Below are 13056 nucleotides of genomic sequence, written 5' to 3' on the forward strand. Positions count from 1 at the left end.
TTGGGGTAAGTGGATTCTGAGATTGGTCAAAGCACCTGGAGAAAGAGACTGGAACTGGAAACCAGCAGAATTGGGGAATGTGAGTATTGGGGGGAGACTGAAGACAGGATAAGAAAAGGGAAAAAAGCCTGAGTGACAATTGGAAGGAAAGCATAGGGACTGCACTGCAAGGACACAGCAGATAATGGATCATATGTGGGAAGACTGATAGTGGCTGAAGCAGGAGTTTGGAACTTCAGGCATCACCCGCACACAGAGCTCAACTGCAACACAGCCAAAGGGGAATGCAACTCTGGTTCCGCCGCTAGGACTGAGTAAAAGACAGGGCTGGAACAGGGCCAGGATGGAAAAGCGGGAGTGGAAAATGACAACCTACTACAGTCTAACTTACATATGGAGGGTTCATTTGACAATCAAAAAGTGGCAAGGTAGGCAGCTGATTCTTCTAGTCAGACTCTGCTGGTGCTGGATCATTAGCAGTCGTGAGACTGACTAGGTCCCATTAACTTTATAGCTGCTATAAGAGGCAAGTCACTTTGAGCAGTAATGCAAAAAACCTGCCTGGGCACATCCACACAAGACACTTTACTGCACATTACACCAAATTACTGCGCAGTAAGTATCACTGTCTACATGTGCAGATGCTTACTGCACAGTAAATTGGTCTCTTCCATGGTTAATTTGCTGCCTGCAAATTCAGGTAGAAAATTAACTGCAGAGTAGTTACTGCACAGTAAGGCACATGTAGATGGCCGACCAGGAGCAAATTTGCTTCTGGTCAGCCAGGCAGCAGGAGGCAGGAGACCGCTCCCTGCCCCCGGAAGCTGCCTGCTGCCAAGGCAGACTCCAATGGTGGACCCCATGCTAGGACAATGATTCCTTTCCCTGGCAGCAGGGAGCTCCTGGTCCCAGCTCCACAATCAGATTAACTTTTGCTCTGATGATGGAGCAGGGACCAGGAGCTCCCTGCTGCTGGGCAGAGGGACACTATCCCAGCCTGAGCTCTGTCATCAGAGCCTACACTGGCAACAGGCAGCTCCCAGGGGCAGGGAGCAATCTCCCAGCCCCAGTCAGGAGACAGCTGTCTTGGTCCCGTGCTCCCTGTCAGCCCCTGTCCCTGGCTGCTGTAGGGAGGCAGAGAAAGGTGGAAGCAAATCTGCTCCCAAATGCCTGCCCATGGAGATGCCTGCCCAGAATGGGTATACTCTGCAGTAAATTACATGTGTACATGTAGACGCTCTGCCTGACGTGCAAACAGCTGAGGGCAAGCTGTTTGTCCACAAATGTGCAGGAACCATTGTTTTAGGAACTACTTTTAAGATAAAAATCTATGAGATCTAGCAAATGTAAATGGTTGCTTGCCTTCCCTGCTGATGGTATGAGTGGTCTTTACTGTAGTGCCATCAGTTACTCCATTAACTCAAGTGTCAGAGGTCTGTTTGGTGTATTTAGACATTTCAACCCTTTAGGATGTAAATGGGTGTCAATATGATACTATTTAATGGAATTTCCATTTTTTTACCTTGCGATTTTATTAAGGTTGCAACACTAGCACTCAGAGGGTGAGTCTCTATGTGCAATTAGTGCATATTAATAAACTCTGGAACTTATTTCTCCAGATTTTTGCTCCCAGGCACACCATTTGAATGTATGCCTAGGAGTAATTAACTCCGAAGCAATTCTTGTGCAGCACATGGATGGTGATAGGGGCCCAGGGGATCAGCCTGCCAGCCCAGGGCTGCTCTGACCAATCCAATGTGCTGCAGAGGGGCTGGTTGTGCAGGAGCTAGCCGACAGGCCACCCCTGTACTGAAACACCCTTGTGCCCCAGAGAGCCAGCTCAGCATCTACACATGCACTGCTGCTGTATTTATAAGTACTACCCTGCTGTGGAGTTTATTAGTTTCCTGTTCCCTAATAGGGGTGCACGTGTGGATGCTGGGGTGTTTACTGCAGAGCTAATTAGTCAGCTCTGCAGTAAACATCTCATGTAGATGTGCCCAGAAGATAGGAACTGCACAACCTTCTTGGGTGCATCCCCATGAGGGGGAACATGTATTTCCTCTCGGACAAGTAGCAGTCACAGTGGCCACTGCTACTTGTCCCCAGGGAATGCCCAAGCCACGGGCATTCTGGGGCATGACAGGTTACCCCAGGTGGGAGTAGGGGAGGCTGGGGTCAGCAGCCTTACCTGGGGTCCTGGGGCCCTCTGGGAGCTGCAGTCACAGCGGTCCTGTATCAGGGAGCCTGGCCAGCAGCCAGCGAGGGTGGCTCCAGCCAACCAGGCTCTGGCTTTAGGTGGCACATGCTGCCACCACATGCGCCACCCTGCTTTTTTTGGCATGGGTATTTTTGACCCCAGGATTGCCACATACTACACGTCCGCACTCATCTGGGCATACCCCTTGTGTTAATGCATTATTCAATTACCTGATGCACACTCTTATTTCTGCAGGCCCCCTACTTTATGCAATGCCTAGGATGTACTGTTCATTTAGTGAGTAACGATTCAATAGTTTGTTTTCACCTTGTTTGGTATGTGCCCAGTCCCTTATTTTTCATACACTACTGGCCTGGCTCTGAAGGCAGAAGTCATAGTGCTCAACTTTTCAGCCTTATTCTTTTACATTTTTTTGTAATTTAAAATGTACTCAAAACTATTTCTAATTCCCAAGAAGGCAGAAGAAAAAAGGTACTGCATTTTAAAAGAAAAACATGTCTTCCCTTTTTATGGTTTGAAAGATCTATGCCATTTCTGTGTAAGACCTACTATTGATATTATTATGGGTCCATGACTTAGGACAAGGGTGGCCAACCTGTGTCACATGTGCCACAAGTGTCTGGGGCAGCCTCTGTGTGTGGCACATAGCAGATTAGATAGGGGGCAGGCAGCACAGCGGCAGACAGGGAAGAGAACAGAAAGCAGAGCAGCAGATCATGCAAGGAGCACACAACAAAAAGCACAAAGCAGAATAGCAATAGATCAGGCACAGAGCACAGGGCAAGAAGGAGAAGCAGAATGATGAATGGGCAGGGGAAGGGGATTAAGGTGGTATTTTAAGGAGGGTGTGGAGCTTACTTTGTGACACACCTGCCAAAAACTGGATTAAGAGAATAAATGCTTGAATGAGGAAGGTGAAAATCAAATATTACATAGGATGTGTTGCATCATTTAGATACTAACACCAAGAGAATGTGGTGGTATTATATCCCACTATTGCTTTAGACTTGACTTGAAGAGGGCTTTGTTCATCAGTTCCCTTCACACATGAAATGGGTTAATAATTTTTTCAAACCTGTTAAAAGGGTTCATAGAGTACATGAATCTCATTGGGATCCTTCTCAGAAGTGCAAAGTATTAATGAGAATTGTTCGAAGACATAGCTTGCCTAACAAAGGAGAGATGTGGTTAAACATAGGTATTGTACATACTTTAAGCTGAAAATATTTGTTTCTTAAGGGTGGTGGCAGACTGAAATTTTGGTAATCAGTCTATAAATGAGATAATAATAACCTTGGGGAAGAGCATACTATTGGTGATGTTTGTTTCAGTGCCTGTAAATACTCTGAAGAAACCCTCTGTCAACCAGAAATGATTGGTTATGTTTTATATTTGCAGATGTTGGGAGGAATCCCATGGCAAGCATACTTTCAGCGAGTTCTTTCTTCATCTTCTGCCATGTATGCTCAAGTATTATCATTTCTGGCTGCTTTTGGCTGTCTTGTGATGGCTCTTCCGGCAATACTCATTGGCGCAATTGGAGCATCAACAAGTAAAGACTGAGAAGACCAAATATGACTATTGCTATCAATATGTGGAAACCCTTACAGAGCTCCTGGTTAATTTATTCTAGCCAGACCTTTACTAATCTCCTGACTTCCTTCATATAACACTAGATCCAAATTTAATTTTATAGAACTATCTCCAGACTCAGATTACCCCATAGCTTAGTTTAACACCATCAGTATTTGATGCATTTTAAATACTCCCTTGAACAGTCTAGTGTAAGTGTCACAGGCTGATCACAACTGACCAGAATCGGTGGATGTTAACCATGTACGTCATAGATCAGAGATCCTCAACCAGGGTGTCACAGGGGCCATGAGATGCTTTTCAGGGTACTGTGGGGTGCTGTACAATATTTGTACTATTAGGTGTGCAGACAGCCACACATGATTCACAAAATAAACCCAGGGATTTCAAATAGGAATCCATAGTGTCAAAAACATTTCTGACCTGTTGTGGTTTTTCTTTGCAACAGAAGATTCACTGTTATTTTTCCATAGTCAAAATGCAAGTGAAAGCTAAAAGCTGGTATTTTCCAAGGGGTCTTTTGAACCTCAAAAGTTTGAGAACCACTGGATCTGTGACTCTACTTTAGGGCATGCACCCCACTTCCAGTACATGCGAGGCTTTTCCAATTGAATTTGGCCACTTGATGTCATTTGTAAGTTCTGAAACCTCACGAGGGGGTCACCTCTCATTTCAGAGCCGCTGTCCAAGGAGATCTACTAATCAGTTTTAGACATTGTACAGATATATCAAAAAGATGGGCATTACCCTGAGTCCCCTAGGTAGTTGTGCAGTGATTAATAATCACTGATTATGTAGATAAACATGGAAGCTATTCTGCATTTAACAAGAACTTACAGCTTCAGGCTCTAATTCAGAAAGACAATTAAATTTATGCTAAATACCTTATAAAATCTGTGCCCTAGACCTGTTTATTGAGGATGTTCAAAAGAAAATTTGTTTTCATCTGTTTTGAAAAAATGCCATGAGAGGTTTAACTTCCTAGTGAAAGTGGTCAGAATGAGCTTTGATACAAAGTGTCAGCAAATAAATGAAATCTCTAGTATTGCTGCATAACTTCTTAGCCTTGTACCTTGTCAGTATGATGCTGAATTGGCAGCATTGGGTACATGTTCAGTCATGAGACCTGACTCCAGAAACTTCTGGCCCAAAGACTATCCAGTTCCAACTTTTTTGAGGTAAATAAGCAGCCTGCAAGGTCATTAGTGGTACCACTTATTTACAGTTAATATCACCCTGAGTTCATCTTTCAAATTTGACCTCTATCAACTAAATGCATGATGATTATAAACACACTACAAACTCACAAACACATTTTTGGGGACAAAGGAATTGTTTTAGGTTTAATCAGGATGTGCAAATGAATTTGAAATTCTGTCTGGGGACATCAAGCTTCCATCTTCCCTCACTAGTCCACCAAACTCAATCTTCTCCTGACACAGGTTTATACCCCATTTAGCTCCTGTGGCCAGAGGGAAATGAGGGAAATGGTTTTCCAATCCAACCCTTCTTTCTATGCCCCAAAGCAGCAGGAAAGGTGGTTGCCCCTGTTCCTGCTCTGTTCTTCATGTAAGTCTGAGATCCGATCTATGTCAAAATATCCAGCACAGTAGCTAGAAAAAGACAGGGTTTCTTTAGTTTTTTCGTCCTGTGAGATCAACAGCTGCCCACAACGGTGCTTGGCATTTCACAGGAGAGTGAGTGATTCAGAATATTTATCTGCCTTGCCAAGAGTCTTTCCTGTGTCACTAATAATGAAAGGGAGGATATGGGAACAAGCAAACTGATATGGATTGGGAAAGTACTCGTCCTTTTAGTTGATTAGGGCAATTGATTTCAGAGAATCAGATGGAGGACATTAGAGATGCTGCTGAACAATGTTGACAAAAAAAGGAAGGGCTAAGATGTAGAAGTTATTAGGAAAAGCAGCAACTCAACACATTAGTTTCCTTATAAAATGAAGAAATTTAGCAGGCACACCTAAAGTACTCAGGCTGAAATGATAAGACCGAAACTGCAGTCTAGTGTCAGAGGGACAAGTCTCCTGCAAATCAGAATAGCTGGTTTATGTTTGCTGGAATTCAAATTGTTGAGGTTTACATGGGATCAGCAGGGATGAAGGAACATGACAACACATACCAGATCATGCATTAATCATGTAATCAATTACATCTGTACTTATATTGCAGATTGGACCCAGACTGCATATGGTTCTCCAGAACCCTGGAAAAGACAAGAAGCAGATATGATTTTGCCAATTGTGCTTCAGTATCTTTGTCCTGTCTACATTTCCTTCTTTGGTCTTGGTGCAGTATCTGCTGCTGTGATGTCATCAGCTGATTCCTCAATCTTATCAGCAAGTTCTATGTTTGCTCGGAACATTTATCAACTTTCGTTTCGTCAAAACGTGAGATTATATTATCATTTGTTCATTTTTTAAAGAAAAGTGATGGTTAAAAGATGATTAGATTGCCATTTGTGTCTTTAGAAATCTCTTCTTTGTTCCCGTTTCTAGTTGGGTAAAGTATAGCACTTCTCTTATCACAGCATATTCTATAAACTAAATGAAAAAGCCCAGAAATATCTGTTACTGTGATTAATTATATAATAGAAGAAAGCATATAGTGAAATTGTAGACTTCATAATGTTGCAATATATATGAAGAGCTCCAAGCTATTAGAGTCACCACAAGTTCTTTAAAAGTCTTAACTAAATAAGATGTTCTGCTCCTTGAGGGCTTTCTAGGGGAGGGGGAGGAGGCCCATGGGCTGTCAGGGTCCGAGAGATTGCTGAGGGTCCAAGACACTCTTGCAATGCTACATAAAACTGTCAGCATGTTACACTACAAAAGGAACTTTCTTGTGGTGGATCTGCCATGTGTTCAGAGATAATAGTTCAAACATACACACACTAGCTTTGTGTTGTTTATATAGCTATATAAGTAATGTGTGCATGTAGTCTGTTTTGCTTATTTAAAAAAATAGTTCTATCACACTGTTTTGCTGGACACTGCATTAAACTATGCTTTCCTGGAGGGACAGAATTTTGGGATAAGAACTTGAATTTATTTTCAGGAGCTTTTTTTTTTTTACCTACTATGTATTTTTCATCTTGCACATTTTTATCTGATATATAAATCATGTAAAAAGCGTTCTTGGATATTTTAGGGTTTTTAATAAAATATAATCTTAAGAAATCCATACATCAATTGCTACATGCAAACTAACTCTCCATGGGTATTTTTTTTGCTTGTTTGTTTTGTAGGCTTCAGACAAGGAAATAGTATGGGTGATGCGAATCACTGTTTTGGTGTTTGGAGCATCAGCAACAGCAATGGCGCTGCTAGCTAAGTCAGTATATGGACTCTGGTACCTCAGTTCTGATCTCGTTTACATCATCATCTTCCCCCAACTGTTATGTGTCTTATTTATTAAAGGAACCAACACTTATGGGGCGATTACAGGATATTTGTTTGGCCTCTTTCTCAGAATAACAGGAGGAGAACCCTACCTTTACCTTCAGCCCTTGATCGTCTATCCTGGTTGTTATATCGATGAAAATGGTATCTATGTCCAGCGATTCCCATTTAAAACACTCGCCATGCTTACTTCTTTCCTCACTAACATTGCTGTCTCATACCTAGCAAAGTACTTATTTGAAAGTGGTACTTTGCCACCAAAATTAGACTTCCTTGATGCTGTTGTTGCAAAGTACAGTAAGGAACACATGGACAAAACGACTCTTGTAAAAAATGACAATATTATATTAAATGAACTTGCACCTGTGAATCCTCGTCACAGTCTAACTCTGGACTCAACTTTCACTAATAAAGATGCTTTCAGTGATATAGATTCAAGCCCAGAGGTACCCAATGCTAAAGATAACTAAAATGAGATCTTGCTTTCACATGAAAAGCAATGCAGCAGGGTAGCCTCATCACGAATGGTAATAGAGGCAAGAGTTTTTCTGTGATATGTTTTATTGGCCCTAGACCTGAAGAAGGGTACTTTGTGCCCAAAAGCTTATCCAGCATCAATTCCAACTATACAGTTGATCCAATAAAAGATATCATCAAAAAAACATTGCCTTTTGTACATTTCCTGGACCATCATGACTACAACAATGCTCCAGCTCTGCTGCAAAAATGGTAACAAGCATCTTGGCAGAAGAAAAATAGGACTGGGAAATACAATTCCATTGCACAATTCTTTAAGTCACTTCTAGGACTTCGAGTACCCTGTGAAATAAATTGTTTTGTGCCACCATCTGACCTGTTGGATTTAGTTATACAAAGTTTAACAAAGGATAAATTCCACCCCCTGCCATTCAAGCAGAACTATGTACAACCGAATGTAATAAATATATCAAATGCAAAATATAAGTAACATGAACATGTGGTAATTATTTAGTTGAGCCAGTATATAAAGATACTCAAAATTGTATACAGTCATTTAAGAGATTAGACTATGGTGACTGAAATACAAAAGAGTCAACATTTTATATGGCACAAACTGATATATTGTCACTACTGTACACGATTATTACTAAGGCTGTAAATAGACCTTACATTTGTCCCAGGAGAAAGCCTTTTGTCCCTCAGCCCTACAGAGTTACAAGACCACTGTCTCACTTCAAGTCCCACCAAAGTATACAGAATAAACTGTGCTACTGCTTTTTCCTGGGACATCATGGTGTGCATCTGTAAAGTTATAGAAGGTCAGTCCCTAACAAGCTGGCCAGGCTGTGTGCTCATCTACTAGCAGAGGAGCAGCAATGCAACTTGGAAGGTCTATGTGTGGTAAGGACCTTGTCACAGTAGCAAATCATTGGAATATTGAGATGTATTAAGGTTAGTACATCTTAGGGTGGTGCCATATGTTCACTTGCAACGATTGCAAATCATTACAATGTAGTGACCTACTAAATTTAGTATGTGTTAAGAGATAATCTTCACCTGAAGGGGAACAACTTTGCAATGCTGCAAGGACCTTTAACACTTGCTAAACTGCTTGAATGTGTGTGCGCTTGTATTTCAACTATATGTAGTGGATGCATCTACATGTGCATCGTTACTGCACGGTAACTTGGGTTACTTCACAGTACCCAAAAGTTACTGTGCAGTATAGATGCACATCTACACATGTGCATCCATACTGCGCAGCAACTGTGGTGACTTACACTACTTACTGCACAGTAAGGTGCATGTAGACACTTTATTGTGCAGTAACACTGTATGTGTGCGCCAACTTAGGAGTCATTTTACTCCCTTTACTTGGAAGTAACTTTTCTCCCAAGTTGGAGCACACACAGTGTAACTGTGCTGTAATGTTTACATGTGTAGATGACGGTCTAACAACCACTTACTGTGCAATAAGTTATTGCACTGTAAATGCATATGCAGATGCATCCAATAAGTGCTAAGTGTTAGAACAGTACCCTATATGACTGTGCTGCTCCTGTTTTAATCTGCGTCAAAATCCAGGGCAATCAAGCCCATCTCAAATGCAATATCTATTTACAGCCAAAATGCCTAGTTGCTTGATCAAAGAAATATTTCTTGTTTTACTAATAATTAATTTTAAATATATATACCAGGTATTTTATTATTTGTAATAAAAACAAAGTGTATAATTAGTAAAACCTTTCTTATGGGAGTTTTAAACTTATAATACTTAGAGAAGGATATAAAATGTATCACTATTTTAAAGTGTTATTTAGGGTGAAATTACACATTACACTCAGATTTCATACTAAATCCACTGAATGTTAAGCAGTGTTAAAGTTAGAACATGCTGTGAGTAGTCACACGTTAAGGATTAATATCGCATTTTGCCTGCACAGCTCTGACTTGCTGCTAGAGGGTTGACAAGCAGGGGCATGGCTAGGATCCAGGACCTGGGAACTATGCCTGTCCTAGAAGGAAGGAGTGATGCATCCTGGGATGCATGAGGACAACAAATTGTTTGTTTTATCTCCATAGAGCAGACTGAAGTTACCCTAATACAACCTAGGGAGCACATCCCAGAGTAAGCCTTGTCTGACGTAGCATAACTTTAAAACGCTCCAAGAGACTTAGCACAAGCCAATGAGCTTTAACTTGAAGACACTTGCATTTTAAGTATCCACAGTATGGTCTAAATGTAACATGTAACTTCACCCTTACATTATGCAAGACAAACTTAAGCAACATATACTACTACAGTTGCCCTTTCTGCCTATCTGAGTGACTGTCACCAATGGAGGATAAAACCCTTGTTTAAAAAATTAATTTTAAAGCAATATTTTGAGTTGAAGACTAAGCTTTGGGGGAAGCAATAGATATTTATGCTTTGTTGAACTAAGTGCAGCTCTTTTGTTATGAGAAATGTAGCAGTTTTTGGCTTACTGTCAAATTCATTGTTCAGCACAAGCAAACCAATAATAGGAAAATATAGTAGTTCAGCATGCACTGGGAGCAATGGGTATCAGAGCTGATAAGAACATACAGCACATCCAGACAAGTGTGCTTGTGCATTTCCCTGGGGAAAATAGCAGCATATAGTTGTCCGTGCAGTGGACAACTTTGTCACAAGGCAAGTCGCCCCTGGTGGGGTAGGGGAGGCTGGGGCCAGTACCTGGGCTGGCCCCAGCAGCCTTACCTGGGGTCCTGAGGGCCTCACAGAGCTCCACCAGAGGCAACCGGGCATGCAGAGCCTGGCTGGCAGCTGGAGCATGGCTCAAGCCAGCCAGGCTCCTGTTTCAGGTGACCCACGGTGCCACTATGTGCACTACCCTGCTTTTTTCTGCCACAGTCTTTTTTTTTTACCCTGGGGTCTCCCAGTGTCAAAAAAATCTGCTGTGCTGCAAATTAGTAGCATGGTGAATGCCTGCACATGTGGCATGTGCAGTTTTCGGTGCCACAGACAGGTCTGCAATGCTACAAACTGCATGTGCCTACTTGTCTGGACATGTCCATCGGGATTTTTCATGTGGACAATTTGACTTTTCATCAGAAATTTTTGGGCACAAAATGAAAAATTTTAACATGTGGGTTTGGGGATTTACCATGAAAAATGTAACTTTTCTATAGAAAGTAAGATTTGTGAGATGAAAGCGGGGGGTGGGGGTGGGGGTTAACCAGTGGTGTATGGAAAGCTGACAGCTGGAAATCTCCATATAGTTGAAAACTGAGTTTTCCACCAAACCCGGTCTTCATGGAAGTGTTCAGCAGCTGCAAGCATTGGTTTTCAAAGCTGACATCAGTTTGTAGGAGAGCTAAAAAGAAAGACCAATCCAGACCCTTAAAAAAAACACAGCTTTTATAACAGTCCTAGAAGAGAGCTGCTACTGGGCAGTCCCAGTGCCTCCATGAAATAATAGGGTTGGTCAGCAAGTTAGGGAGCACCATCCATAGAATTATAGCACTAGAAAGAGGCAGGTCTCTTCCTTCTTAGCCCCTGGCATTGTAAGCTAAGAACAAATTAAGTTGCTCTGTTTGGCCAAATCGTAGATGTGTGTGCCTGTGTGTGTGTATGTGTCCTGAATGATATCTGCCCTTCACAGGGGGAGGTCTAATGCTTACAGTCTTGTACGACAAAGAGTTATACTTCAATAGCCTGTTTAATGTTGATATATGACAAAACCCTGTAAAGTTGAAACTGACATCTTCTTGTATTTTAGTCACCAGTGATAAGTTCTTATCAACATCCATGAAACTAGGAATTATAACAGAGAACAGAAAATGTAAGAATAATTTTTGCTGCTAAAGGAAGAAGCCATTGACTTTTGTATTCTACATCAGCATAACTTTCTTAAGGTCGATGCATCAGTGTTTCTTTGCTCATTTTGTGGAGTTCTAATTATACGTGCATGTATGCTGTATACTGTTGTGTTTTCCAACTGTTCAGTTTCAAAAATAACACTGCATCTCAGGTCTGAATATGCACCAAGAACTGTATTTAAAAAAAAAAACATGCTTCAATGAGTATGGATCATAAGTAGGCTGTGCTTTAAGAGCACACAACACCCAACTAATGGAAAAAAGACAAGTTTTCAATGGGTGGGTTAACAAATGGATGGGATATTCCATTCATAGAAGGGTCTAAAACCTGCTTCATATACAGTGGCAATCTCTATCAGAGCATAAAAAAGAGAAAAGAAGAGTCACTGTGGAGAGTGCAGATTACCCTTATGAATACTTTTATATGGGGCTTTGTATATGGATAGTCATAATTTCACAGTAAGAACTAAATTCTAACATGTTCTTTGGGTATGAACAGCATGCATACAGCAAACCTACTGCAGATATGCTATACACAAGGGCATACTTCAGTGACAGTATCAGTAGAGCGCGGTGAAGGATGAATATTTTCAGTTTCATAGGAGATTTTGAAATGCAGCTTTATTCTGAATTAGAACAACTGCCCTCCTCTCCAACCCGCCCCCCCTCCAATTCTCTGCCAAAGAAAGTTCTGGCGGGGATATCTTTTTTAATAAAATTACTTTTTTATGTATAAAATCATCCCATTTAGATATTTTTCCAATTAAATTGGAACATACACTTGGAATAAAACATTCAAAACTGAAAGTTATTCCAAAGCAAAAAAATTAAATATTTTGTCCCCCAAATGTTAAAATGAACTGCTTCAATATTGCCAGACTTTTTTGTTTTTATGTTGTTTCCCTCCTAAACAATTTTTTGGCAAAATCAATGCAATTTTGCAACACATTTCAATTTAGATAGAATTGCATCCTCTGATTGAAAATAGTTATGTCTGTTTTGTCTGACCATATCTACTTAGGAAAACTTGCTATTTTTTGCTTTCCAAAGAGCATTACTTAATGGCTAATCTGTCATTTAAAAAAAGGGATGGAGAATCAGAGGTGTGAGCAGAAGTCCTCACCTAACCCAATCTATAGGCTAAAGAGATGTGCTTATATTTGAGCGGGTGATAGAAACTGCAAAGCTACCGAATCAATGTTCTCTATGTTGTGTGTTGGAACATTCCAAGAACCCTACAGATATTCTCTGTACAAGTCTTCTTGCTTTAGTTCAATATATTTGGCATTGCTTATGTTAATACAATTAAGGGCCATATCATAGTTTTAACTTTTGTGGGTGATAAAAATAAAAATAGAATTTCACGTGCAAAATCACACTAGGATATGATTCTACACCCTCTGACTCTTACACAGTTTATCATCATTCTGATGTGTAAGTCATCTGCTAGCGCTTCCTTGTTTTAAAGTTAGTAAACAATAGT

General features: G+C 40.9%; 1 protein-coding gene across 2 annotated transcripts in view; it reads left to right on the plus strand.

Moving 5' to 3' along the window:
- The window catches only part of SLC5A7 (solute carrier family 5 member 7), a 31015-nt gene extending 23200 nt beyond the window's left edge, over positions 1 to 7815 (plus strand). For both annotated transcript variants that reach the window (XM_019529592.1, XM_019529591.1), the window contains exons 7-9: positions 3620 to 3773; positions 6004 to 6221; positions 7079 to 7815. In XM_019529592.1, coding sequence (XP_019385137.1) covers positions 3620 to 3773; positions 6004 to 6221; positions 7079 to 7702 — 996 coding nt within the window. In that variant the 3' untranslated portion in view covers positions 7703 to 7815. The remainder of the gene's footprint in view (positions 1 to 3619; positions 3774 to 6003; positions 6222 to 7078) is intronic.
- Positions 7816 to 13056: the final 5241 nt, after the last annotated feature.

The sequence above is a fragment of the Crocodylus porosus genome, unplaced genomic scaffold (genome assembly GCF_001723895.1).
Source record: "Crocodylus porosus isolate Cpor-Errol unplaced genomic scaffold, CroPor_comp1, whole genome shotgun sequence".
Classification (NCBI taxonomy): domain Eukaryota; kingdom Metazoa; phylum Chordata; order Crocodylia; family Crocodylidae; genus Crocodylus; species Crocodylus porosus.